At 34.8% G+C, this 28,000-nt stretch overlaps 1 protein-coding gene across 1 annotated transcript in view; it reads right to left on the minus strand.

Moving 5' to 3' along the window:
• The window catches only part of LRP1B (LDL receptor related protein 1B), a 1,720,016-nt gene that overhangs the window by 519,146 nt on the left and 1,172,870 nt on the right, over positions 1–28,000 (minus strand). Inside the window, exons 30-33 of the mRNA XM_053919407.2 lie at positions 18,061–18,192; positions 16,489–16,716; positions 7,207–7,381; positions 6,235–6,329 (exon numbers count right to left, since the gene is read on the minus strand). Of these exons, the coding sequence (XP_053775382.1) occupies positions 6,235–6,329; positions 7,207–7,381; positions 16,489–16,716; positions 18,061–18,192 (630 nt within the window). The remainder of the gene's footprint in view (positions 1–6,234; positions 6,330–7,206; positions 7,382–16,488; positions 16,717–18,060; positions 18,193–28,000) is intronic.

The raw sequence follows: 28,000 nt of genomic DNA on the forward strand, positions 1-28,000 counted from the left end.
CACTTATTGTATCCAAGAATAAGCAATAAATCTTAACTGAGAATATTTACATCAACAATGAATAACTGGAAGGTTGATTTGTATTTAACAGAAACAAAGATATTCAGCACGAGCTGCCTGAAGGTTGTAATTACTCAGTCTTCAGTGATACACACTGATAAAATGCCGAGTTGGGTGTTTTGATAAGATTATAATGCATTTCTATTTCAAATATATCACACTTATGGATTTAACAGCAAACAAGCAAGGGAAATAACAGTGAATGAAAACATAAAAACAATTTCAAACACTGGAAAGCTTATATATTGGTGACAATGCTGTTTAAACCTAGCATTTAAAGATTCAGAAATAATTTTCATGAGGCACAATCATTGGCACAGAGGTAAAATTGGTTCTTGCATACTCCTGGCTGCTTGGAAAAACTGGCTTCTCTGTCCTAATTAGTCCCATATTTCTCAAAGTACCCAGCTCTAGATTTTTTCTTTCCTACTTTCTATGGTTGAAAAAGTAGCAGTTTTATTCCCTGATCTTTGCATAAGGTCAAGTAATTACTATGATATCAGCCTCTGTGGGGATAACTTAATTGTTAAGATTTAACATGGTTCTAGAAGCAGATAAACTTAGATTTGAATCCCAACTCTACCATTCATCACAGGCAACTAATTTCTTTCAATAAACCTGAGTTTCTGAATTCACAAAAGAAATATAAGCCTTCACTAAATGATTACTGTGAGATGATTAATGCAAAGCATTTTGCAAGTGCTTGACATTTCTAAGTGCTTAAAACGTAGTCACTTTAATCATGGTATTTTTGTTGACAAAGTGCTGAGGGTTCTGCTGTACAGCACATCCCCGGCTAAGTGCCTGCAGGCACAAAGGAGCAGCTTCAGGTTCCACAGAGGGTGACAGATAATGATTGTTTTCAGTGGAAACTTCCCAGCCTCACCAGAGAGAATATTGTGTTTTCTCCTAACATACTGGGGAAAATTAATTCATGATCTGACAGTCAATATGCATGAAGAGAAAATCATCTGAACAGCAGCTCACCCTATCTTAATCACCTAATCTTCTTCACAGACATGGTTTAGAGCATGCAGTGGGCAGAAGTTTAAGCCACAGATTGCCCAGTCGGACTCATCGTGAAAATATAATCACAATAATCTCCTGTAGTAATAAATATCAATGAAATTCAATGAGTAAATAACACAGAAATAAACATCCCTATGTATATAAGTATTTCACGGGTACAATCATTATATGTGCCAACAACAACAACAACAACAAAAGTTAGCATTTACTCTCTTCACACATTCATATGTCCATTAACAGCACCGCACAATTCCACTGAGAAGTCATCGCGGGGGACGAGAGCCACAGGAAGCTTGTGGAGTGAGATTGCAATGACATACATTCTTGAGAGCATCCCAATCTACATCGAGTGTTTCCTTAAGAGTTTTAACCTTTAAGATACTCTATATCGCAGTTTGAATTTATATATAAAACCAAGAAAAAACATTCTGTCCACTTATTGACATTATAGCTCTGTTATTCATAGAGAAAAAAAAAGCAGCAAAAGATCGTTTTTTAAAAAGAAAGGACAATAAGCCAAACTGCTTCAGTATTTTGTGTTAATTAGTAAACAATATAAGTTATTTAATATATTTTAAAACATCTTTCAAGCCCTAAAATGGAAATATTATAACTTAAAGTCACAGTTACTATGAAACATAGTTATAAATCAGTGCATCATCTTAACTCCCCTACTCCCTCACAAATAAAGAATTTAAAAACACACTGGATACAGATTGGACTTTTTTGTTATAAAATTATTCACAGGAATATTTTTATAGTTAATTTATAGGTAAGAGTTTTTCTAGCCTATTAGGATAAATCAAAAATTACAAAAACAGTCAGAATGAAAAGGGGTTATTGTAAAATGATTTTGGTTTTATCTTTATACCTTGTGACAAAAGGACTTGTCAATACGTTTATAACTTGAGTGATACTGTTTTTTCTATGCTTTCCTCATATGAGAAATCTCTGCACTGGGGAGAGCCAAAGGGCCCCAAGGTTAGAACCATGAGGGTGAGGAACAGCAAGCGGAACATGTGGAAAAGCCAACTTAGAAACCAAATATGTTCAACTTTTCCTCCCTAGCTAGCCATGCATTTCCTTACAAACAACCCACTTTATGTGTACTTCGTACTCCATAGTTTGAGAAAATGATGCTATAAATATAAATATGAGAGCACTTTAATTTGTTTCCTATACACTGAACACATTGAATGGAATGAATCTATAATCAGATGACAGAGTATTCACTTCTTTCAGATAGTAATTCTAGTCAGCTAAGATATAGGAATAAATCTTAGTTTCATTCAATCCTGTAAGGGCCTCTTGCTATGTGATAGGGAACAGTATTCGCTTAATTCAACAAACATTTACTGAAGATCTACTTTGTGCCCCCCATTGAACTTTGAGCTGAGGGCACAATGGTAAATAAAACAGATGTGGTCCCTAACTTTGCACGGTTTCCTTTCTAGTTGGTAAACAGTTGTTAATCAAACATTCAAAAAACACACGGAAAATTAAGATAAAGGTAAAAGCTAAAATGTGAAATAATAGTGCTAACAGTGTCTAAGAGACTCTAGCCTAATCAGGGGGGTCAGGGAAATCTTCTTTGAGGAAATAATGCTTGAGTTGGAATCTGGTGGATAGGTGGGAAACTAAGAGGAGATAGATGGCATTTCCGGGCAAAGGAATACCTGGCTAAACTGCGCTGGTAGGGAAAGGGGATTGGCGAGTTGAGAGAATCGAATAAGGGAAATACGAGTGGAATGAATAATTTTGAGTCACAATGCAATTCCTTTTGGATTGTAAAATCATTGGGAAAAGAGACTTTATCTCCCTATTCATCTCTTTTCAATTAGCCAGGATATTGTAGGAACTCATTTTTTTGTTTTGTTTTGTTTTCAAGATTCCAACATACATACAAACCACCATATGGGTCTTTACCACAGGTCTCTGCCTCTCAGTATGTTACCACTGCAAGGCAAGTATTATATAAAAGGTCATCTTTGTGTCAACCGTTAACATAACATATTAACAGTAGCCACTTAACACATGGGTTTGGATTTAAGAGAGAAGATTGATTATGGAGTTACTTTCTTTTTTCTCTCTCAAATACTTGTAGGTAAATATTTCTACAACTATCAAAACATTCTCAAACACTGTTTATTTTCTCCTCTTAGGTTGAAAATAACATGTTACCATGTTTTATATAATAATTTCCATCAAAGTTAACATGGTTCACATCTTGTAAAGTTAGCATGTCAACATCTTGAGGGTGCAGTCCCCAGTTGTTTAATTAAACACTAATCTGTGTTTAGGTGTTGCTGTGAAGGTATTTGTGAGATGTGATTATCATCCGCAATCTGGTGACTTTAACTAAAGGAAATGATCTGGGTGTGTCTAATTCAATCAGTCAAAAGGTTTCAATCACAACATTGAGGTTTCTTTGAGGAATAAGAAATTCTTAATTTGGAGTGGCAGTTAAGGATGGCGAATGTTAGCAGAAGAGACGTAATCCACCAACATAGAAACCTGGCTCCTTGTAGGGAGGTGGGGAAGATTAGGGCCAGAGGAAGACTTCAACAGCTCACTTTCCTCCTTTATCTCAAATAAAGGTATCTGTGAGAGACGTGTGGTAGAACACAGCAGACTGGGAATTTGCAACAGGGCATCCAGGTTTTGAAAATACAAATGATCAAACGATTTGCGTATTTATATATGGACAACACAGGCTCTCACGGAGCAATGTGCAGACCATCAATCTTAGCGCCTCGGTAACACCATCAGTTAGGTAAAAGTAGAAAGTCACTGGGACAACATGCAATTAACACATGTTTGCAAACCAGTCAAGAACTACAGCAGCAAGGTAAAGGCTCAGGTGTCCTTTCACCCTGGGGCCTATATTGAGAAAATCTGAGAGGAAAGCCCAGGTGCTTCAAACTTGTTTGCCTTTCAGCATTAACAGCAAGATAACACAGAATTAAGTCCTCACATGTACATAAAATTTGTTTCCTAGAGACTCACCCGGTTGCATGTATTCCTCTGCTAGATTTCTATGAATTCTATTCTATGATTATTCTTCAATGAACTCATTTACACTTTTAATACTGCAGACAATCAAATCATTCATATTCCAGCTTATTAGACCCAATATACCTTCTATTCCTACTGCTTACATTTCTATTATTAAAGGCCAGATGTTCTCCTCATAACTTTTATGCATTCAATCCTCATGAGAACTTTATAAAATAGACATTTTTTCTCTATTTTACAGATGAGAAAAACAAGCACCACAAGCTAACAGTCACTTGCTCAAGGTCACTAACTTAAATTTACTTAATGAAATCTAAAATGATTTAGTTTCCTGCACCCTTTAAGAAAAGGACAGTGTCAAATTTTTATCAGTGGACCAAATACAGTAGACCAAATACCAAAATCTGGTGCTCAAAAATCTGGTTCCTGAATAAATTTCTGACTCAAAAGCCATACTTATTAATACTAATTTAATGTATAGGTTGTAAAGAAGGTTCTGGTAAAATAGTATATCTTGCACAAATTAAAAATTGTCATTTTGAATTAATTTAAAAGTAATTTTCAAATATATTAATAAATGATAGAGTAGACATCGAATGTTTGTTATTAAAAGTTGAATCATCATCTATGTACACTTAAAAATACCATTTGGCATATAACACCTGAGGGACCAACTGCAAAGTGCAAATAGCAACACTAATTTCTTTCTTGTAAACTTTCCTTATATAAGCTGCATGGTTTTCTCTTTGATTTTTTTTTGAGTAGGGAAATGGGAAATGGATATTTAGTATGAAAGAAAATAAGGTTTTCCTCATTATGGAAATACACATGTAAATTAACATTTTGGTGTTACCTAAAGCTACCACATTACAATATAAGAACTTTATTTGCTCTCACTATCTCCATAATACTAATTTTTCCATATTAAATATTTTAAACAACTCCAGATAAATGCTAACTAAAGTGGTTTAGTTCAAATTAAGCCCTTAGTATGGGCCCTAATCTTTAGAGTCCCTGAGTTATCTTGTTCTGTCATCTTCCACACTGAAATATTAGCATTTTATTTACCCTTTAATTTTAATACTGCTTTGAATTTCAGTTATGATTCAAATCTTAAAACAAATAGCCCAAGAAAAGAAGTTGTTTAAAGTATCATTTTATGTCATAAGTTTATACATAAAAATATTTATTGGAAATATTGGTGATACTACACCTTTACTGAATCACCACTATTAAAAATGAGCTACTTCAAGTAAGTATAATTCCACATTTTTAAACAAAAAGAAAAAAGCTTAATAACTTCATGGTGTATTGATTTTACCCCCAATTTAAAACTATACTATATATGCAATTTGAAGCAAAATGTATATGATTTTCTTTTGTATATTCCATTATTTGCACATTTAACATAATATCAAAATTCAAGCTCCTTATTGGGTTATTTTTTAAAAGGTACTCTGAGGTCACAAGTAAGCAATTGATAATTCTTGCATCTCAGAGTAATATTAGAAATGATGAAGGGAGTGATTATAGTTTGAAAAGATAACGCACAGATGTCAGTGTGTAAGGCTGTAGCATTGTCTACTAAAGAAACTTGGTATTTTAGATTTTCAAAGATGTTTTATGGAAATCAGTCGAGGTTCTCTTTTAGCACCATAGTATTTTGGCAAATAGTTTACAATGGTTGGCAAAGGTAGAAAAAAGAAACTAAATAAACACACCACGGAGTAATGAAAACCAAATAGTTACTACTTAAATCATTGTAACTATTAATCCGGGCACAGTGATGACTGGGGAAGTCTCGGCACATCATATTGCCACTGTAGTAACATCAGCTTTTCACCAGTGAAAATGAGATATTGATTAATTACACTAAGTTTTAAGCAACTTCAGTCCTTAAGATATTGTTAAAATTCTGTTATCAGAAGACTGATCTTCTCATCAGAAAAAAAGATTTTCTTCTTACTCCACGTAGAGCCAACAGATTTAATTAAGATCGGTAATTTAATTTCTATTATTAATCTGTAATATTTTCTTTCAGGCTCTAGATGAAAAATACATTGTACAAATACAGCTTTGTCATATTAAAAACTGCAGTGATTATTTCAAAAGAAAAAAAGAAGAGCTTACCAACTGGTTCCTTCTGATTCTGAAACAGGATCTTGCTATTGCTGCCATCCATGTTTGCCATGTTAACTGTGTTTCCGTCCGTCCAGTAGAGCTTCCTTAATTCAAAAGAAGACATGGGTGAAAAGTATTATGTTTATACCTGCTTGTTGCTGGAAACATACATGAAATAACAAAATTAATATCAAAGTAAGTTGTCGGCACAGGATTCATTCTTTTCAGGAAGGCCCCAAATGGCGACCCCTGCTTACAGGGTTCTTCACCTGTGCCTGGGAAGAAACGGCACTCTTGCTTTTTCCTGTAACTGAAGATGGTTTCCTCACTTTCTCTTCCTCCTGCATTCACACCTAATGTTTAGCTACGACCACAGTAAATTATTTCCATTTGAAATAATTCACCAAGGTTGAATTTTCTTGTTTTGGTCAATTCAGACATCCTACAAACAAAGTCATTTCAACCACTGCCGTTGAAAGTGCCGAGGAGAGAGAGTTTGCCTGAGACCTCTGTGAGCTCTCTATGTGGGTGCGTGATGACAGGCCAGGGATGGGACAATCTAAGCAATTTCGGATATCAACATGCAGTAAATGTGTTATTAACAATTTGTGCTAAAAAACCTTCTTTTCATACAATTTTAAAGTTGTGAACTGTAACTCCCTAAAAGCATAACATTAGTGAGATTTTATAATAATATATAAAATCTGATTTTAATGCAGATACAATTCTCTAACCAGAGATCCCTTCTACAATTTCCATATTTATATTTGTACTTCTGACTGTATAGCTAATAAAACAAAGAATTTTTAAATTTTATTTTCAGGTACAGTTGACATTCAATATTATTTTATATTAGTTTCAGGTATACAGCATAGTGGTTAGACAATTATATAATTTACAAAGTGATAAAATTTTGTTATATAAAATCAGAGCAAAGGTAGGTAAAATTTTTGAAAAACTTAAAAAATAATCATACTTTACCCCCTGACTGGGTGAGCTGTAAGACACTGTGGCTTATCGATTCCATGGATAATTGAGGTTTTCAAAGAGCCATCTAGTCGTGCCACATTAATCTGTGTTTCATCAAACTCTGAGCTAATCCAGTATAAATTACGGGAGACCCAATCTACCGCTAGCCCTCTGATGCTCTGAATATCTACAAAAGAGGAAAGAGAAAATTAAAAGTAAATGAAGTTTCCCATTCTTTTGGCTTCTCAAGTTAGTTATTTTCTGTCTTAGGGAAATTTTAATTTACACTTTAATTTATTAGCTAAAATAGTACAAGATTGTAATCTCATTCCCTCATCAGCCCTTCTTAAGGCATGATTAATCATTAATGTTTTACCGCTGAGGCATTGGAAACCTGCGGTAACAATTAGCATTGAAATTACACTAACAGTCAACGACTCAAGGGTAAACACTTAGGAGCAGACACGAGCTGCAGTCCTGAGGGCCGAGGTGACAACAATTCAAAGTAGAATAATAGCTTGTCTGGTTGGTAGCACATCTTTCAGTTAGGAGAAAGTACTTGTGGAACATCAACAAATGGACTATTTGATGTTTTAAATGTCAATTTGTTACTGAAAGTAAATAAAACAATTCAACTTTCCTAAAAGAATAAACAGATTTGAACATCTTTCAAAATAGATAATTAACAGAAATAGACTGAGATATGAACAAAAAACTAAAATCCTTTTAACATTCCTCCAATGTGAATTCTACAGAAATTACTGACATCTAATTAAGTTTCAATTTGTTACAGCCAATATGAGTATTTCAGTTGTTATTCCTTGATCTTTCAATTAGGCATCTTTAAAAAATGATGGGTTTTAGACTTAAATACAATTTCACATTTTAATTAAAGAAGCAAATTAAAGTGTTAACAATGGTGAATACTAGAAAATCTTTTTAGAATATTAACACATAAAGTAGCCCAGTTTAGTCCCCAACCTGCGGCAGGCATGTGATGAGTCTAATCTGGCTTTGCCTTGATTTTACAAATTTTCAGGCATACAGTAACTTTAGAATTCTCTTGACCAGTGTTACTCAAACTAACAAAAAGCACCTGGAGAATGTTAAAAATGAGGCTTCTGGTTCAGTAGGTGAGGAGGGAGCTGGTAGCTAGCTCCCAGGTGCTGCTGCTCCCTCTCCAAAGCAGTGGTTCAGATCTAAAGGCCTCCAGAACCCCAGAGCAGCCACTACTTAGCTCCTGGAACTGCTACATCTTTCTATGTATCATTTCCAAGAAATGGCACAAAGCTAGGTTTTCACCTGTAAGTGAAGATACCAGATTGTAAATTTCCCAACTAGTTTAAAATTAAAAAGAGCAGGCCCTGGCCAGTTGCACAGTTGACTAGAGCATCATCTTTATACACCAAGGCTCTGAGCTCTATTCTTTCGTCAGGGCACATACAAGAATCAACCAATGAATGTATAAATAAGGGGAACAACATTGATGTTTCTTTCAGCTCTTTCCCTTCTTCTCTCTCTAAAATCAATATTTATATTTTTAAGAGCAAAATAACATGGGGATCTTTGCAGTTCTGGGTCAGCTGCAAAGTGATCCATCCCAGCTGATGTCCTTGAATCTCAACCAACCCAACTTTCCTGCTTAAAACCCTTTTATTATTTCTAAATAAATTATAATGAGATGTGTCTTCATGTTTTAGGTTGTGTGCCTATTTTTTTTTTGTCTTTAATCAAGTCACTTAAATTTTGGCCTTTTTATTGGAAAATTAGGCTAAGTATAGATGATGTGTATGATTGCTATAAATATTTTATTAGATGATGTGTGTTTATGTACCTTAATGCAGGGTTGAGGGATATATTGTCAACCCAAGCACTTAGTATCTTCTGTATTTTTACCCTAGATTGCTTGGTATTGGCAAAAACAGTGAAATTGGTGTTTATTTCCCCTAATATGCAGGGTTCCAGAAGATTTTGTTTTTGTTTTTGTTTTTTCTTCTGGCTGTCCCTGATGTTCAAAATACTTTTATTCACTTTTTATTGGGTCCTTATCATATGGCCTGGAAACCCAAAAATAACTTGTGAATAGTTTTAAAAATACAATATTAAATATTTTATTATGTGAATTAACTAGCAGCTTAGCTGAACTAGTGAAGTGCAAGGCAAATTGAAGGAAGAAAGACAGAGACAGCATAAAGAAAAAAGAAAAAGGCTAAGTGAGTTAGGGGTTGGAGTGAATAGTCCAGCACATGTAGTCAGTTTCCAGAGGTGGGAACAGAGAGACGAGGTTAGGAAAAAATGGTCAGGGGTAACATTTGAGGTGTTGTTTGTTTGTTTGTTTTTTTCTCCCTCCCCAGACTGAAGAATGACCTCATGGGAGGCACAATATTCCAAGGGGCTAAATAAAAAATATTGTTATGAGGAAAAATAAAACATGAAATACAGCTAAAGAGAAAAGAAGACAATAAAAAGACTCCCAGAAGAATGGCAATTAGACAAGCATGGAGATTCTCAATAGCAATGAGGGATGCTATAAGATAGTGGGGTAATGTGTGGAAAAGATAGAAAAAAACCTCTGAACTTGGAATTTGTAGTCAACAAAATTATTCTACATCTAACTATAACAACAGAAAACCCAAATAATTTGTTTTTAAAATGAGCAAAGGACTTGTATATATATTTATCCAAAATCAGATATTGAAATAGCCAACATAAAAGGACACTGAGCATCACTACTCATTGGAGATGCAAATCAAAGCAACGATTAACTATCAACTCACACCCATTAGAAAGGCTACTATAAAACCAAACCAAAAGCAAACAAAAAGCAATAGCTAAGAAAATGAGAAGTGCTAAGAGGGATTTGAGAAAATTGGAACACATGTTATTGGGAATGTGGGTGGGTGGGAACACGCCCTGGGTGGGAATGCGAAATGGCATCGCTTCTGTGAGAGACCATACGGCAGTTCCTCAAAAAAATTACAAATAGAATTACCTTGCAATCCAGCAATTCCAATTTTGAGTAGATAGTCAAGCATTGCATAACAATATTTTGATCAATGACAGACTGCACATATATAAGGGTGGTCCCTTACGATTATAATGGAGCTAAAAATTCCTATCGCCGACTCACATTGTACCCGTAGTGACACTGCAGCCATGAAATGTGGCACTGCACGGCATCGCTATTTTGCACGGGTCTCAGTCTGGTGAGGAATGCATGGGGACGCTCACCTGGGTTCTGGTAAGCTTTCCACAGACACCTCCCCTTTCTAAACCAATGTTACAACTGGACAGAACCTTTGGGTTATTTTAACTTGTAAGACAGCCTTCACCAGTAACCATTAGCAAACCTTAAGGTAAAAAAATGTTCACGATGTACAGGCTCAGACATGTACAAAGCACACCAGGAGATACACAGTGAGGTTGGTGGGGAGAGCTCACACACTCATGGGGGCCTGGGATTCTACTTTCATTGGGGTTGCCGGTGGGGCCTTGGGTCATAAGGTATCACTCTTTATTGGTGAATTTAAAACATAAGATGAAGAATTTCAAGCACAAAAAAAGAGACCAAAAAAACAAAAAAAGTAGCCTAAATGGTCTGTCATTTAGGAACTCAACCAAGATCTGTAAAAGAAGCCTCAGTGCAGAGATGTGGCCTGGCTCTTTATCTTGCTCTGTGGCTGGCGATGTGTTTATTCATGTAAGCTTTCCAGAATGGGATGCCCTGTTGCAATGGATGCCTTAAACAATCAAAGCTAAAGTCAGGCACTTACATTACAGAAAGAAAAGCCAGCTGTCAGGGCTCACACTACGGTTACATGTTTGTTGTGATACTGGTCTAAACAAAGCTACTATGCTGCCAGTCCTGGAAAAGGATAACACATGCAATTACAGTTGTAGGCTATAGTATCTAGGTTTGTGTAAACACTTTGATGTTTGCACAATGTCAAACTCTCCTAATGACCCATTTCTCAGAACATATCCTCATGGGTAAGTGGTGCATGACTTGTGTACACAAAAGACTCGAAAGCAGAGTCTCAGAGAGATGTTTGTACATCTATGTTCGTCATAGCACTTTTCACAGTAGCCAAAAGGAGGAAATGGCCCAAATGTTCATCAACAACTGAGGGTATCGACAAACTGTGATACATACACACATACAAAGGAATTTCATTTAAAGGTAAAAAGAAAGGAAGTTCCAACACATGCTACAATCCAATGTGGATGAAACTTGAAGTCATTATGCTAAGTGAAATAAGCCAATCATGAAAAGACGATTTTTTATATGACATACCTAGAGTACATAAATTAGACAAAGAAAGTAGAATCATGGTTACCAGGAGTTGGAGGAGGAGAGAAGTGGGAGTTATTGTTTAATGGGTACAGAGTTTCAGTTTTGCCAGATGAAGATTTCAGGAGACTGGTTTCCCTACGTGGATGTACGTAACACTACTGAACTGTACTTTTAAAAAGGGTCAAGATGATAAGTTTTATGTTGTGTGTATTTTACAACAAATTTCCTAATGATCTTTCAGAAATGAAAGCTAAATATATTTTCAGATTATAGAATATGACTCAACTATAAGAACATTAAACGATGTAATTCAGAGAGAAAAAAAATGACCCCAGAAAGAAGGCCATAAATGAAAGGGGTGGGAGTAAGCACATAAATTGGTTATCATGTAGAAAGTTATCATAATTGGTTATCATGTTTAATAAAACATCCACAAATGCACGATCCAGCTTCAGAATTAGAACATTACAAATACTTTAGAAGTCTTGGGTGCCTCACCCTCACTAATTTTCTACCTCTCCAAATCTTCATTTTGTAAGTTTTAACACATGAGTACATATCTCAAACCTATATATTTTTTTCTAGAGAATGTGGGGCAAACGTTTAACTTCATTTAAGCTTATCTCTTAATGCCCTTTACCTACAATTATTCCTATCTTAAGGAAACAACTGACGGATGATTTGGGGGAAAGTCTAAAGCAAGCCTCCTTCTTTTATTCTCACCTGGATTGATGGCTCCAGCACCTTTCCAATCATCTGGTCAATTCTATCTCTCTCAGTCATCAAGTTCAATTGCTTCTATTGTACAGCTATTGTACACCTGGTGTTTGTCACCTTCTCACACCTCTCATTGTTCTAGTCTCATTTTTATTTCAGAATTAGAACATTTCTGTAACTTTCTAATTGTATCTTTACCTATAGTATGTCACGTATCTAATCTAACTTTCAGGCGTCCACCACATTTATCTCCTAAAGAGCCTGAATCACCTATACCCATCTGTAAAATTCTTCAGTGGTTCTCTATTGTCTTGAGGGGAAAAAATAACAGCTCATTGCCCTGGTATAAGACTTTATGTGCTGCCATTATATTAACCTTCTGGTTAACTCTTGTAGCAGGTCTAACTACCTGTCACTACTTCCTCCTCTTTGAAGTGTCCAGAGCTTTGTGCCAAATGACATCTCAATCTGAATTGATTTTCCTAACATTTCTCCCAAGGCCTAGATTGAACTACAACCTCCTAAGTGAGAACTTTGGTAATTCTGTATCAAAACTCAGGGCTGCCTGAGAGAGGTGGTTTGAACCCCTACTAAACTCCTTGTTTCATTTAGCCTTACATTTACTTAGTTCTTTAATTCATTTTTTCACCAGATATGAAGGCCCTTGAGGTTATAAACTGTCTCAATTAAATAATAGTCATTGACCAATCCATCCAATGTCCCAGATATAGAATCCAGAATATAGTATAAAAAGTAAGCTTATGAAATAAAATAAAGTGGTATTTCTATTCTTCTAACTAAAAGATAAAGAATAAACATAAGAAGTATTTCCCATTTTTTACCTATTGTTATAGAGACATACTTCTCAAGAAAATGGCATTTATATGTGTCATTTTTGCTTTTCTTCCCTTTTTGCTCTTTAAAAAAATTCACAGATGTTGACATTTTTCCACCAAAATGCTTTCTGAGTGAAGATGAAAATTGAAAATTCTATTCAGAAATAGGCCACATAACAATTGTTTCCCATCTGAACTTTCTACTTTAATTCAAGGCCTGTTTCCAAAATTTAGATCTCACTGTTATTACTACTGACCTGTTTTTTATTTATTTCATTTTCTCTGTGACAATTTTCACATTTTTATTTTCTAAATATACTTATTACAGGGTATAATTAAGTATTGTGTCTTGCAAAATTCAGGGAATGAATGAATCTTTAGTGCTCACTGAAAAAAATTGTTGGCAGAAATAGATAACACTGTGAAGTACTGATGGAAATTCATTATGAAATAGGTCCAATTAGATTCAAAGGTACATTGAGAATCGAATTTTATACAGTTGCAATGTGATCAAAACGTGTTTTAAATGGGTTATATTTTTGTAATTTAAAAAAGTGTATGATTATATGATCATTTCCTAGCACATAAGACAGCATCCTTTATAGAAATAAACAGATACACCTCTAATTTATATTCATCTTTTTTATTTTATTTAGCTTCTGTTTAACTCATTCAAGCAGTTTAGCTTATTAAGATAGTAAAGGATTCTAGTACTAAAAAATTAACTTTGCTCAAGCAATCGTCCCTACCCAAAATTGAGTCCTTAATTTTCCAAAAATGAGAAATTTATACTTTGGTCTAGAAGATTCAGATACATCAGAGGTCTTTTCCTATAAAAAATGAGATTCTATTGATAAATGGCTTGGAATTTCATAAAGCTGTCAATTGACTAGGTGTTCTTTTTAAGATAGTCCCACATCTCTACTGCCTCTTTGGAGTGCTTGTGTGCTGCTCAGAATCATACCTTAACTGGTAAAAGATTGCCCTCCCAATCTACAAGTATTTCTTATAATTAAAATACTTCCTGGTTCCCCTTATTTTTAGTATTAACATAAAAATCAACAATTTACCCTATAAAGGCTGGCATGATTTGGTTTCTATTTCTTTTTCTTTTGCTACATCAGTTTGCACGTCATACCCCTCCCATTCTGGGCTTCAAACTATTCAGTCTATACTAGCCCACTTTTAATTATTTACTTACCCTATAGAAAATATTCCAGTATTTGCTAAAATGACAGAATTCATTATTATTAATCCTAATGAGTATATATATTATTAGCAAGAAAATATTATTGCTTAAATTTTGGTTATACAATTATAAAGAGGGTCTGCTAAAGGCAGGTTAGTCCTTGTTATTTTCTCAAAGATAGACTCGCTAGTAGTTGCCAGTCTACAATTAGACACAAACTTGTTCCCCAATTTTCTTGAAGTAGAACATCTATTACATTACAAAATTCAGAGAGCGTTTTGGGAAGTATTTCACATTTATAATGAGGTGTTTGAACAAATTGTTACTAGTCTGTCAGTCTTGGGAGGCACCTACTGCTCTTTAAGTGGTCTCTTGAAGTTTTTAATGGTCATTACCCAGGCAGTCTCTTTAAGTCTAGTCTAACAATGATTATCTAACCATTCCTTTCTGTAAAAAATCCTGTACAAAGAAGAAGTCCTTGCATTCATTTTTTTAATTAAATCCACACCCAAGGACATGCTTACTGATTTTAGGGAGGGGAAGGGAGGTAGAAAGGGAGAGAAACATGGATTGGTTGTCTTTTGTTTGCTCCCCGACGGGGGACTGAAGCTACAACCCAGGCATGTGTTGCCCAGACAGGGAATTGAACCCACAGACTTTCAGTTTACGGGATGATGCCCAACCAACTGAGCCACACCAGTCAGGGCCACATTAGCTTCTTTCCTTTTTTTGTTTTTCTTTGTTCTTTCTTTTTTCTTTTCTTTTCTTTTTTCTTTTTTTTTTTAGAAAAGCATTTCCCTTATGGCAAGTTTGAAATAAATATTTGAACAAGCTTATAACCAATCCATACAAGTTGCTTTAAGAGTACTATCCTGAGCATTATGCTAAGTGAAACCACCCAGGTGGTGAAAGACAAAAAACATATGATCCCACCTATAAATGGAACCTAACCAACAAAACAAACAAGTGAGCAAAATAGAACCAGAGACATGGAAATAAAGAGCAAACTGACAGTGACCAGAGGGGCTGGGGGAGGGGGATAGAGGGGGAAAGGAGGGTAAGGGTCAAGTCAAAGAACATGCACAAAGGACCCGTGGACAAGGACAAGGAGGGGGGGAGAGGGGAAGAGAGCATGGGAAAGGTAGGGGGTGGGTAGGGCCGGGGAGAGTAATGGGGGAAAAATGGGGACAATTGTAACTGAACAATAAAAGAAGATTTTTTAAAAACAACTATTAAAACAACAACAAAAAAGAGTACTAATCTGAGATGCGTAAAGAGTGAGCATAAATAAAAATATACTCTAGTGGTCAAATACTCTTGGATATATTAATGGTACTGAAGCCAGCTCTTAGTATTATGTGTGGTAACTCTTGAAAAACGTGATTTTAAAACCTGTACTTACTGGTTTCATTAAGACATTGATCTTGCTCAAATAAAGTGTGATTGTAAATTTTCAGTATGCTTCAAAGCATAAGAATTTGAAATATCCATATGAATTAATAATTACCCTTTTCTTTATCTTCTTTTATGCTAGTGGACATGAAGTTGAAGAGAAACTATTTTTTTTCATTTTGCAGTCATGGAAAACAGAGGGTGCTCAATTAAGATTCATTCAATAAAGTAATAACTCATCCAGAAATCACAATATATCAATATTTAAGTAAAGATTAGGCTGATTTAATGCTAAATATTTAGATTCAACCACTGCATTTGCATGTATGTCTCACTTCAGCTATGTTTTCCTTTTTGGGAAAAATGATTATATTTTTAATGATTAATTCAACACTCACTGAGAACCTATGATTCAACCTGCAGGGTCAGGAGGTGCATAGGAATAGGCTCCTATCTAATTTGTGCAGTTTAGTTTTGTAGAAATATTGCAAAAGGCAGTTGATAATAAGCTTGTGTCAGAGGGGAAAACCAGTCCTTCCCACTAACCTATGTTTTTTATGCAAATATAATTATTCCCCATCAGCAAAAAGGAGTCTTTAAATCTGTTTATTTAGAAATTTGTAAAGTTTAAGGAGATTTGTCCTGAAATGTTTTCTTCTTGTGAAACTAAATTTCTAATTACTAGACTATATGCAACATAATTATAGCATTCCACAATTGTTATGACATATTGTTAAATCTCTGAATAACCAAATCCAACTTTAATAAACAACATAGAAGTGAATAGAAAGAGTACAAAAGAACCTTGTGATTATTACAAATGAACTAACAAGCATTTTTTAAGTTGTAAGATGCAAATCTTTTACCTCTTGAAATAACAGTTTCTAACCCAGTTCCATTAATGAAAGCCCGTTTAATGGTTTGTGTTTTAATATCTGTCCAGTATAAACGTTCTTCAGATGCATCGAAGTCTATCACAGTAACATCATCAATGTCGGGGACTGTAAAGGCCGTGATAAAGTTAAAATACGGATTATCAATATCCACTCCTCTGATCTCAGAACGCCTTGCATAAAGAAGGAATTTTTTCATTTCTAGAAAAGAAATAGAAATAAGTGTTCTTCTCTTATAAGCTAGGCATGTTTGAAGCAGTCTAAGAATTCTATAACATCACTTGATGATTTAATAGGTTTTTAACAATGCAACATCATAATCAAGATTTGATAGAGACACTAATGCAGAAATGATTTCTATTTTTACATTAAAGTTCTTATTAGGAACAAATATAAAACAAGTTAAGTCATCATTTTTCTCTAGTTAGAAATGCCAAGAAATTATCAGTAGCTGATTTGATTTTACAATTTCAAACAAACTTGCTAAAATGCAAGAACTTTTCAATTGTCAAACAACCATATTATTGCTCTATACATAATTATGAAATTATTATATTACATTTTTCAAGAAATCTAGAACATTTTTCTATGTTATCATTGAATAAAAAATTAAACATCACTTTAAAAAATCCTGTTTAAGTTTTCCTCATCGATATTTGGGTTCAAGTAATGTTAAAACATGCTTTGTTGTAAATTTTTATAAATCTGTGGTAACTAACATTGTGCAGCATTGTATCATTCTTGCTTCCACAGGTACCTGTCTTCCACTGAGTTCGCGATACTTTGCGAAGTATAGTCGATTAAGTAGAGATAGGAGTCAGATATTCTTTTGTTGTTGTTGTTGTTGTTTTATTGTTGTTATTTGAGATGTGTTATAATTATATAAAATTAATTAAATTCAAATATGCCTCAATTTCTGAATTAAAGTTTTGCGAGGGTATTCTTTCTGTCCTTAAAATTTCATGGCAAATTAAAAAAAAACACTCAAAATTAAAGTAAAACAAACCAGGAAACTCTCACAGTATGATTTTCATTCATAAGTTTTATCATTTTTCATTTCACATGTATAATTTAAATATTTTTGCAGGTATTTAAAGTTATGTATTGTACTTTATTCCCCCCACCCGTCAAGTTAATAATGCCCTACAACACGATGTGAGAGTGACTTGGGAAGAGCAGGAGGAGACCGAAGTTATTAAGTGCTCTTGGTTATGCAGGTTACCTACATCATCATTTTCTGATAATGCACTTTCACTTACAAGCTCCCCTGTTATGTAGAGATAAATTCTGCTAACACACCAAATACGAAAGTTGTAAGAAAAAATGAATACGGTAATAAGTAGCAAAGTGCGGTGTATCGCATATTTTAAGAATTTGTCAGACACCTCAAAAGTAGATGACTCATCAGGAGTCTGGAAATAGGCCACCTCAAATGCTTTTAAGGACATTAACAACCTCTTCTACTTTACTTTGAGGAAAATGTTAATGTGAATGCAATTTGAGAGAATTCAATTTGAATTTTCGATAAGAACTATAAGAATCTACCATAGCAGGTCTTCTTGTCTGAGGAAAGCTTCATCAGGTGGGGGCACGCACAGGCAGCACTCCTGTCGTGGCTGATCAGACACATGTGAGAGCAGGGGCCTCGGCCGCCATTGGCTGCACAGGGATTGGGAGCTGGAATCACAAAGGGGAATGTTAATAGTGAGGAAGGAAGGATGTGTTAGGGAACCTCTGAGGCTGACCGGTTTATTCCCTTATTGATTCAAAGTGAAGTTCTCTACACAGCACTCATTAACAAGGTGATTATTATGACTATAATAAACCATCATACACAGTAATCGCATTAATAAAAAAACATTTTCCTTCTCAAAGGTAATGAAGATAACCCCTTCAATTTCTTCTACAGTGAGTGGTATGCATCCTATTGCCTTAGAAGCAAAGGTTTTTAAGGGATCTAATATGATAAAAAACTAAAAAATACTTACTAACTTTAGCATATAACAAACCCAAAAAGACTATAATCCGGGCACCGGGAGTTCTGATGGATGCTGTTATTTTCCTAATCTGTCTGTAGACTCCTTTCTTGCCCTAGCAAACACTCACTGTTAAAGTTTTCCCTAGGAAAATGCTATTACACACACATCCTTTCTTTAGACCATCTCTCCTTTTTTGAATCAGAAGCCAACTTGAAGAAATGTTTGTCTTCCTTTATTATTAAGACATTTGCTTCATAATTTTTTATTTCCTGTATTAACTAATCCCATCTTTAAGTCTGAGCCATATACAAATACTTACTAAATTCTATTAAATAAATAACATGATATATTCAAATTTAGAATGGAATATGAAAATTTGCAGTGCAATGTTATTCTCACTGCTTTTTGTGTTTCTTGCTCTATCATTGTTTCTTTTGGATAATATTTTAATCTTAATTGATCACTATTATCTTAAATCCTATTTTTACAGAGCTTACCTAGTAGACTAAAGACTTGAGGAGCAGGCTACTAAATAGAAGGTGTTACATATTCTGATCCCATTCGTTTAGTTTTCAGAGAATTACATCTTTCTAACTGGTGGACCTGTTGCTCAGAGTAGTTAATATCAGTCTTGTAGAGTTTTAAAGTGAAAAGAAAAAAAGTCAAGGGGTTATAATAAAATTGTAGAGGATATGAGAAATTAACTGAATTTGATAGATTTTCAGTGTGGCTTTGCTAGTCTTTATCATCTATCCTTCCCTCCAAGATAACACAAATAATCCATGTCTTCACATTGATTAAAAATATAAATAAATAAAAGAAAAATAGTGACCCAGAAACATTTTTAAGAACATTAAGAGCAAAAACTATTACAAAAGTTTGGAAGTTAAGATATAGATATAGTTTAGCTTCCACTATTCCTTGGAGTGCCACATATTCTGTTTTCTTCTCTTTTAACTTTATCTATTGTAATGGAAGGTCCGAAGGAATTGAAGGTTAGTGAAGCAAGAGGGTAGATATGAAGGCTATTGAGGAGGAAAGATGTCGCAGGAGAGGAGGCAGAATGAAGGAGAGGCACTGTTGGTGAACTGTCAAATACCCAGAGGCAGTGGTACCTAGCTGTGGTAGATAGAAAGAGAAAAGTCAAAGTTTTCAATACTGGAAAGAAAAGAAGATTAGAAAGAAGAAAACCAAAAAGAATAAAGACAAGTAAAGGAGTAGAGAGAAAAAAGAAGAGGAGAATTTTTTTTAACAATGACATATAGTATTCCTCTCAAGGACATTAAAATCATAATCCAGCCCTGGCTGGTGTGGCTCAGTGACTGAGTGCCAGCCTGGGAAGCAAAGGGTCATTGGTTCCATTCCCAGTCAGGGCACATGTCTGGGTTGCAGGCCAGGTCCCCAGTAGTGGGTGTGCAAGAGGCAACCACACATTGATGATTCTCTCCCTCTCTTTCTCCCTCCTTTCCCCTCTAAAAATAAATTTTTTAAATATTTTAAAAATAAAAATAAAATAGATCTAAAAAAATCATAATCCATGACAGCTAAATGATAGGTACTTGGATTTTACTTTGAACATCACTATTTTTAGCCCAGAATCATATCAGCTCTTCTCACCATCCTATAACTGTGATCAAATACTTTTTTAAAATCAAAGACATTGAATTTCTCCATATATACTAAAGTAAAAACTACAAGTTTTTGTAATGTAATGTAATATTACATTACACTGTGATGTAATATTCACAATATTTTCTGCTTCACCGCATGAAAATTCCACAGAATTTTTACTTAAATTTTATCTCTTCTCATTTTGAAATAATGCTGTTAAATCTTTTTAAAGTTTATATCTAACCATGCATTTGAACAGATATCTAGTGTAATTAACAAATTAAGGAATTGGATCATTATACTTACATTTCACTATAAAACAGGGATTAGTGCTAACCCCTGCTTCATATTAAAATGACCCCTAAGCCAAATTTGCTCCACTGACCGTTTTTGTAAGTGAAGTTTCACTGGAACACAGCCATGCTCCTTGTTTGGTACTCTCTGGGGCTGCTTCCACACTACAATAGCAGAGTTAATTAATTTCAGAAGAGACGATGTGGCACACAAAGCCCTAAAATGCTACCTGGATCTATACAGAAAAGGCTTGTCAATGCCTGATATAAAGCAACTATTATATGAAAAATACTATCGCAAAATTCAGTATCAACACAGAGGTTGTAAACTCCTGGGGGACCAGGACTACCCCATTTATTGGTATCCAGGAGATGGGAAAAGCTGACCAGTCAGTGGAATGTTATAAGCAATCTTAACAGGTGGAGTTCAAATAGAGTTGTGCCCACTGGGATCAATAATATTTTATAATATCTAAACTTAAATTGACCAAAAAACCTCAGAGATACATGCAATATCACTACTTATATTTATGCATTGAATAAATAGTTATGGAGGACCTATTTGTCCTACTGACTTGGTAAAAAGCTGGGACATAAGAGAATAGTAGACAAGACATAGTTATTTATATTTTTGACTTTTTAAAGTATATTTTATTGATTATGCTATTACAGTCGTCCCATTTTTTTCTTCCCTTTATTCCCCTCCCCCTGGCACTCCCCTTCTCACCAGCATTCCCCTCCACCTTTGTTCATGTCCATGGATCCTACACATAAGTTCTTTGGCTTCCCCATTTCTTATACTATTCTTAACCGCCCCTTTTTAAATTGGTACTTACCATTTCTGCTTCTTATTCCCTGTACCTTTTCCCACATTCTCCTCCTCTCCCTCCCCTCCCTCCTGATAACTTTCCATGTGATCTCTATTTCTGTGATTCTGTTCCTGTTCCAGTTCTTGCTTAGTTTGTTTTTGTTTTTGTTATTTAAGTTCGGTTGTTGATAGTTGTGAGTTTGTTGTCATTTTACTGTTCTTAGTTTTGATCTTTCTTTTTCTTAGATAAATCCCTTTAACATTTCATATAATAAGGGCTTCATGATGATGAACTTCTTGAACTTTACCTTATCTGGAAAGCACTTTATCGGCCCTTCTGTTCTAAATGATAGCTTTGCTGGACAGAGTAATCTTCGATGTAGGTCCTTGCCTTTCATGAGTTGGACTACTTTTTTCCAGCCTCTTCTCACCTGTAAGATTTCTTTTGAGACATCAGCTGATGGTCTTATGAGAACTCCTTTGTAGGTAACTCTTTTTTCTTGCTGCTTTTAAGATTCTTTCCTTATCTTTAATCTTGGCTAATGTAATTATGATGTGCCTTGGTGTGTGCTTCCTTGGGTCCAACTTCTTTGGGACTCTCTCAGTTTCCTGGACTTCCTGGAAGTCTATTTCCTTTGCCAGATTAGGGAAGTTCTTCATTATTTTTTCAAATAAGTTTTCATTTTCTTGCTATTTCTCTTCTCCTTCTGGCACCCCTATGATTCAGATGTTTGAATACTTAAATTTGTCCCAGAGGTTTCTCAGCCTCCCCTCATTTATTTTTTTGAATTCTTGTTTCTTCATTCTGTTCCTGTTGGATATTTATTTCTTCCTTTTGTTCCAAATCATTGATTTGAGTCCTGGTTTCCTTCCCTTCAGTGTTGGTTCCCTGTATATTTTTCTTTATTTCACTTTACATAGCCCTCACTTTTTCCTCTGTTTTGTGACCATATTCAACCATTTCTGTGAGCATCCTGATTTCCAGTGTTTTGAATTCTGTATCTGAGAGGTTGGCTATCTCTTTGTCGCTTAGTTCTTTTTGAGTCTGCACTCTAGACTTGTACTCTATTCTCTCTAATTCTATGGTCATTGGCTAATTTAAGATTTCTGCATCTCTTGCTTCGATTGCTGCACTAACTCTCTAACTAATTTCTTGATTTCCAGTCTCTCCTATGTACAGTTATTGTTGTAAAGCATAGGTTTGATCATATGGGAGTAGGGCATACTTACACAAAACAACAGAATTATCTTCTGGCAGGTGGGCACCTTGTAGCACAGTCTTCCCCACTAGGTGAGTGTTTTAGGAACCCATCTGTGTCAGTGTACTAGCTGGCATTGTTGTGAGAGGCTGCATTCAGCTTTAGGAAAATTTTTTGTAGACTCTTTCAATGTGTTTGCCCATTTCATGGTGGGTGATTTATGAGCACCCTTGTCCACACCACACTGAGTGTTCAGCAGGTTTTGACCAAAAAGGACATGACCCCTTTGCCCCACCCTCCCTATTCACTCAATCACACCCTGGGTGACCTTTATTTGTTTCCCTGGATAAAATAAGTCCTCAAAGGGAAATGTTTGGCAATGTGTGAAACAAAAAACAGTAGAATTGTTACAAGGCATCAAAATAGACATGTTCAAAAACTGTTTTGAGCAGTAGAAAAAAACATCTCAATAGGTAGTGGAGAACACTTTAAAGGTGACTGAAATTTAAACATGTAAGAATAAATTAAAAAATTATAAATAAATTAGGAGTATTTTTTGATCCACCCTGGTAGCTATCTAGCTTAAAAATCTTGTATAGCTTCCCATTGTCAACTTCCCAAAATCTCAGTCTTCTTTCCTACCATTTCCCCACTACTCCTCCACACTAGGCAGATTGGTCTACTTGCTCTTCTCACTCACCTTTTATTTTATTTATTTATTATTTATTTATTTATTTATATTTGTTTTTTTAGAGTGAGGGGGAAGGGAGGGAGAGAAAAATCAATGTATAGTTGCCTCTTGCAAGTCCCCCAATGGGGACCTGTCCTGCAACCTAAGCATGTGCCCTGACTAGGAATTGAACCAGTGACACTTTGGTTTGCAGGCCAGTACTCAGTCCACTGAGCCACACCAGCCAGGGTGGTAGTTTATTTTTTATTCTGATTCACTCTGTTTATTTTTATTAAAGATGTCATCAGTGTTTCAAAGTCACAAAATTTTAACTTCAAATTATTTTCTTCTCTTTATAATATTTAATCAATTGTCAAGTATTATTGGATTTTCCCTATTTTTTTTCTGTTGATTTTTAAATTCCTCCTTTTCTGAGATAAAGATTTATTTTGATTTATTTCATCATTTTTAATAACCTCTATGATCATGTCATTGGTACAATGTGGTACTTCCCAGAATATACTAATTTTTCTTTGCAAGATATAACCCAAAGCAAGATTTTGACAGAATTATAATATGTAGTAAGAGGGTACAGGTAGATAGAGGGATGGACAGATAGATACATAGATACATGTGCTTTATTTGACAGGCAGTTAGATCTTGATATAGTAAAGTATGGAAGTGAATAATTTAAGTAACCCACAAATACTTAACATTTACCTCCACCACACTGAAACATGGCTTTAAGACTTTCTTTTTTCTCTGAACAATCTTATTAATCATGAACAATGTTGCTTGTAACAGAATATGTTAATAGCCCCATATGGAATCTCCCATTCTTCAAGTTTCACAAGTGATACATTGTACCCTAAAGGAGAAATGATATTACTAATATTCTTAGAATATATAACTCTTGTTCAAAATAAATACATAAATAAATCAGCCAGTTTCTTATAAATGTTGTCCAAAAAAGTTTAATATTCTACAGAAATATTTTTTTCCTGAAGCAACTGGAAGCACTTTAATCATCTTAATGTTAAAATTATTTTTTGAGAAACAGCCTGAGATTCTCCTTTACATTGTCATGAAATGACGGGTGACTGAGACAGAAACTAATAGAAAGACTAAAGTCTCCAAAATGGAATAATTTATCTTTTATAACAATATGCTAGAAATGTGCTAAATGTTTTACAGGCATTATTTCTTTTATTCCTCTTACTGATCATTTGTGTTTATAAAAATAAATTACTACCATTTTATGGAGAGTAAACATAATTTTGGAAAAGGAAAAAACAACCACACACTATTAAGACAAGAATAACACTTTAGATACCAGAGTATGAGCTCTAACCATTATACTTACATACTACCTCTCTAAATGAAGAAATTCCCTTACACTCATTCATTCGTTTATTCATTCATTAACAATTCCTGCATGCTTGACAAATCAGGAATGGAGGATAGATCCTGCCTTAGAGTATAATTTGTATAAATATATTTAATCCAATCTTAACTGTGAAGAAACTTCTCAGGTTTCATTCTGTTCATGTGTTTTGATTGGAAGGTATGTTGATCAGTCACTATGGGTTTCAAGAATGAAATTAAAAGGGACAGCTCAATCTGTAAGCCTGTCCTTAAAAGTAAATAAAATAGTCTCTGAAAAATAATATTTTTAGCAATAAATATTTATTAAGTTCTCATTAACTGAGTCTTTTTCAGAGAAACAGTTTTTTCAGGGAGAGAAAAACTTTTGTAATAGGTGAAAACCTAATGGATAAAGTATTTGCAATAATCTATATTTAAAGTGACGACCCTATTCGAGAGTTATTTAGAGAAGAGTCCAATCAAAGCAGCTAACGAAACAAATAGACAAACAAAAGCCAAGTGGTGGGATATTACTGGATTCATGAAAAATTCAGCTCCACTGGGTGTTAAATCACAACTGAAGTTGTTATTAAGAAAACACCTCTGGCCTCAGAGAGGACAGAGAAAAATGGCCTCCCTGCTGAACAGAAGATGCACACACGGAAGAAGAAAGACTTTCTCAGTGTTTACAAATGGCTCCCCTTATAAGGTGAGGGGCTGATACTGACCTGTGAGTTACTTTTTTCAATGGTGAAAACAACGTAGAGAATAATATTTCATTACACATTAAAACTTTATGACATTCAAATTTCAGTGTCCATAAATAAAATGGTACTGGAACAGAGCCGCACACGTTCCGTTTCTATGATTGCTTTCGCACTACAGCAGCAGAGTGAAGAGCTGCAATGGAGACCACACGGCCCATAGAGCCTAAAATACTGTCTAGCCTTTCCTGGATTAAGTTTGCTGGCCAATTCCCTTAGACCATGACCACGGTCTCTCTGTCACTCTTTGATTTTGAAGCCAACTACAGAAACTAGAAAGCTAAAGCCATCTCAAATCCTTTATTCTCTCTCCAACCTTTCCCACTCCACAAACCTCTATCACTAGTTTTAATTGATTTTGCCTGCAAGTATATCTCAACCATACGGTTCTCTCTGTTTTAGGACAATCTCCCAGATATTTGGATCAGGTACATGTTGATGTACTGAAGTAGCACCCTTACTAGTCTCTTATTGCATCCCTCCTCTCCAACGAATCCCTTGCACAAATGGAATTAAGTTTCTAATGTGTAAATCTGCTCTTTTCACTCCTTTGACAATTATTTTTAATGTTTTTCTCCTTCCTGCTGGGCAGTGTATCAACATTAAAGCAGTATCAGCATTTCCTGGGAATTTGTTAAAAATTCAGAACCTCAAGCCTATTGAATCAGAAGCTTTTGAGTGGAGCCTAGAAATATGTGTGTTAGTGAGCCCTCCAGGTAATTTTAATGTACATTTGAGTTTGAGATCATTGTAACCACTTATACTAGAGGATAAAAATGGAAATTCCTTTGTAAGGGGATTACTTAAATCTCACCATGCTCTGATCTCTGCCCACTCTGGTTTCCCATTTATTCCCACTTTCCCTCTAACTTCTTCAATTTGCAAATGAGTAAATAAGATCAATTAATTTGACTCAGGTAAGGAGATAGTGATTATAAAGAGGAAGGAATTAAATTAGGCTAAACCCAAGTTGGTTTCTAGGACCACACCCTGCTAAATTTGAAAATATATTTACTATTATGCTTACATTCAAATTCATCTGTAATAACAATGAATAAAGTTATTCATCCTAGTCATTAATTTTAGTCTGTCCCTCATCTAGTTTCCAAGAAAGAATGCTTGTCCCATGTGCATGTGTCAGTAAAGCTTGACGCTCTACAGCCTTCTAGTGACATAACAATTCCAAGGCAATTCTCAATAAACGTGAACCCAATTTCTTCTGCCTGTAGAGCATATGGTTAAAGTGAGAGCACCACGAGATCAGATACTGGGCAATCATCCCCTTTCCATTAGACCTTGAGCAAATTACTTAACATCTCTCTGCCTTAGGTTCTCTATCTGTAAAACTATATGGCTAATAATCTTCCTCATAGGATTGTAGTGAGGATTACCTAGTGCCAGGCACTATTATTATTATAAACATTAATAGTGTTATTATGAATGATTGAATAATTTAGCTAGACTATAGTTTACAGAAGTGAATAAATGGTACCCCATTATTCAAATATTTTATGATCTAGCTGGGTACACAAAATAGAGTTAGGGAAAAATCAAATAACCATAAAAGCCTAAGTGTTATTCTCCACTGTGCAGAAGATAAAAGCTGAGTTGTGTGGAAATTTATAATTGGTATGTGGTTTTGAATTAAGAAAATCTCTTAGAAGAAGATTTCTCCTGCACACCTGTGTATATATTAAAAGTAGTAGCTGTAAAACACTAATAAAAATATAAGTACATACCTTCCTTGTTATTACAAAATCCTGATCATGAAATCATTTTTATTTAATGCTTAATTATGCAAGCCCGAATCGCATTATCCAAACAAAAAAAAACTCACATATGATTCAGCAAGGTTTTATTAGAAAAGTTTGTTGTTGTTGCTGCTGTTTTTAATATACTTAACATTAATTCCATTAATAACTGTATTTAGCAAAAAACATATTTATATTAGACAACTTCATAAATGTAAATTATTTATTTTCATTTTAAAGGGAGACCTACAATTTTGGTGTTTTTGCTCATTATAAAAGTAGCAATTATATATATATGTATATATATATTTATATAACTTCACTATGGTAAGAAAACAACATTTTTTTATGTATTTTTAAAGCAGGAGTCCATAAGTATCAATTACATGCAATAAAATTGCCAATACACAACAGATATAGAGAATTTAGGTTAAAGTACCCAGTTCCATTAATGGAACAGGGTGATTATATAAATCTTCCAAGAGCATATGGGAATATATGTGATTATCTAATCATTGTGAAAGTAGTACATTTTATGTGACATTGTAGTTCCAAACTTCCCAAAATTTTGTATTCAAATTTTTATCCTGTTTCTATAGTGGCTGTCACAGTAAAGCACTATACTCTGTGTCCTTCTACTTTACTTAGACTTTCCTGCTTTCCCTTTTTCGGAGATGTGATATGCTTAAAACTACCTGCCTCTTCTGCAGCCTCTTTCTCCTCCATCTCATCTTTACTTCAATGTAACTCCACACTTAACACATAAATGCCATGTGTGACTCCCATAATTAGAAATATATCATGTCCACCCCCCAGCTCCACCCCTATTGGCAACACAGCACAGTGTTTAAACTGAGTCACAACTGGCCAAACTGAGGGCTTCTGTGGAGACCAAACTGTAAGAGGTGAAGCTGGGCATTGAGCTGGTAGCTCTAGCCTCCTTTCTGCTTCAACTGGAGCCCTAAAATTATTATTATTCCTAGACTGAATCCAACATATTGGGTTGTATTTCTGTCTTTAAATGCAGGGTTGGATTTAACTTACT

The sequence above is a fragment of the Desmodus rotundus genome, chromosome 2, assembly GCF_022682495.2.
Source record: "Desmodus rotundus isolate HL8 chromosome 2, HLdesRot8A.1, whole genome shotgun sequence".
In the NCBI taxonomy this organism is placed as follows: Eukaryota; Metazoa; Chordata; class Mammalia; order Chiroptera; family Phyllostomidae; genus Desmodus; species Desmodus rotundus.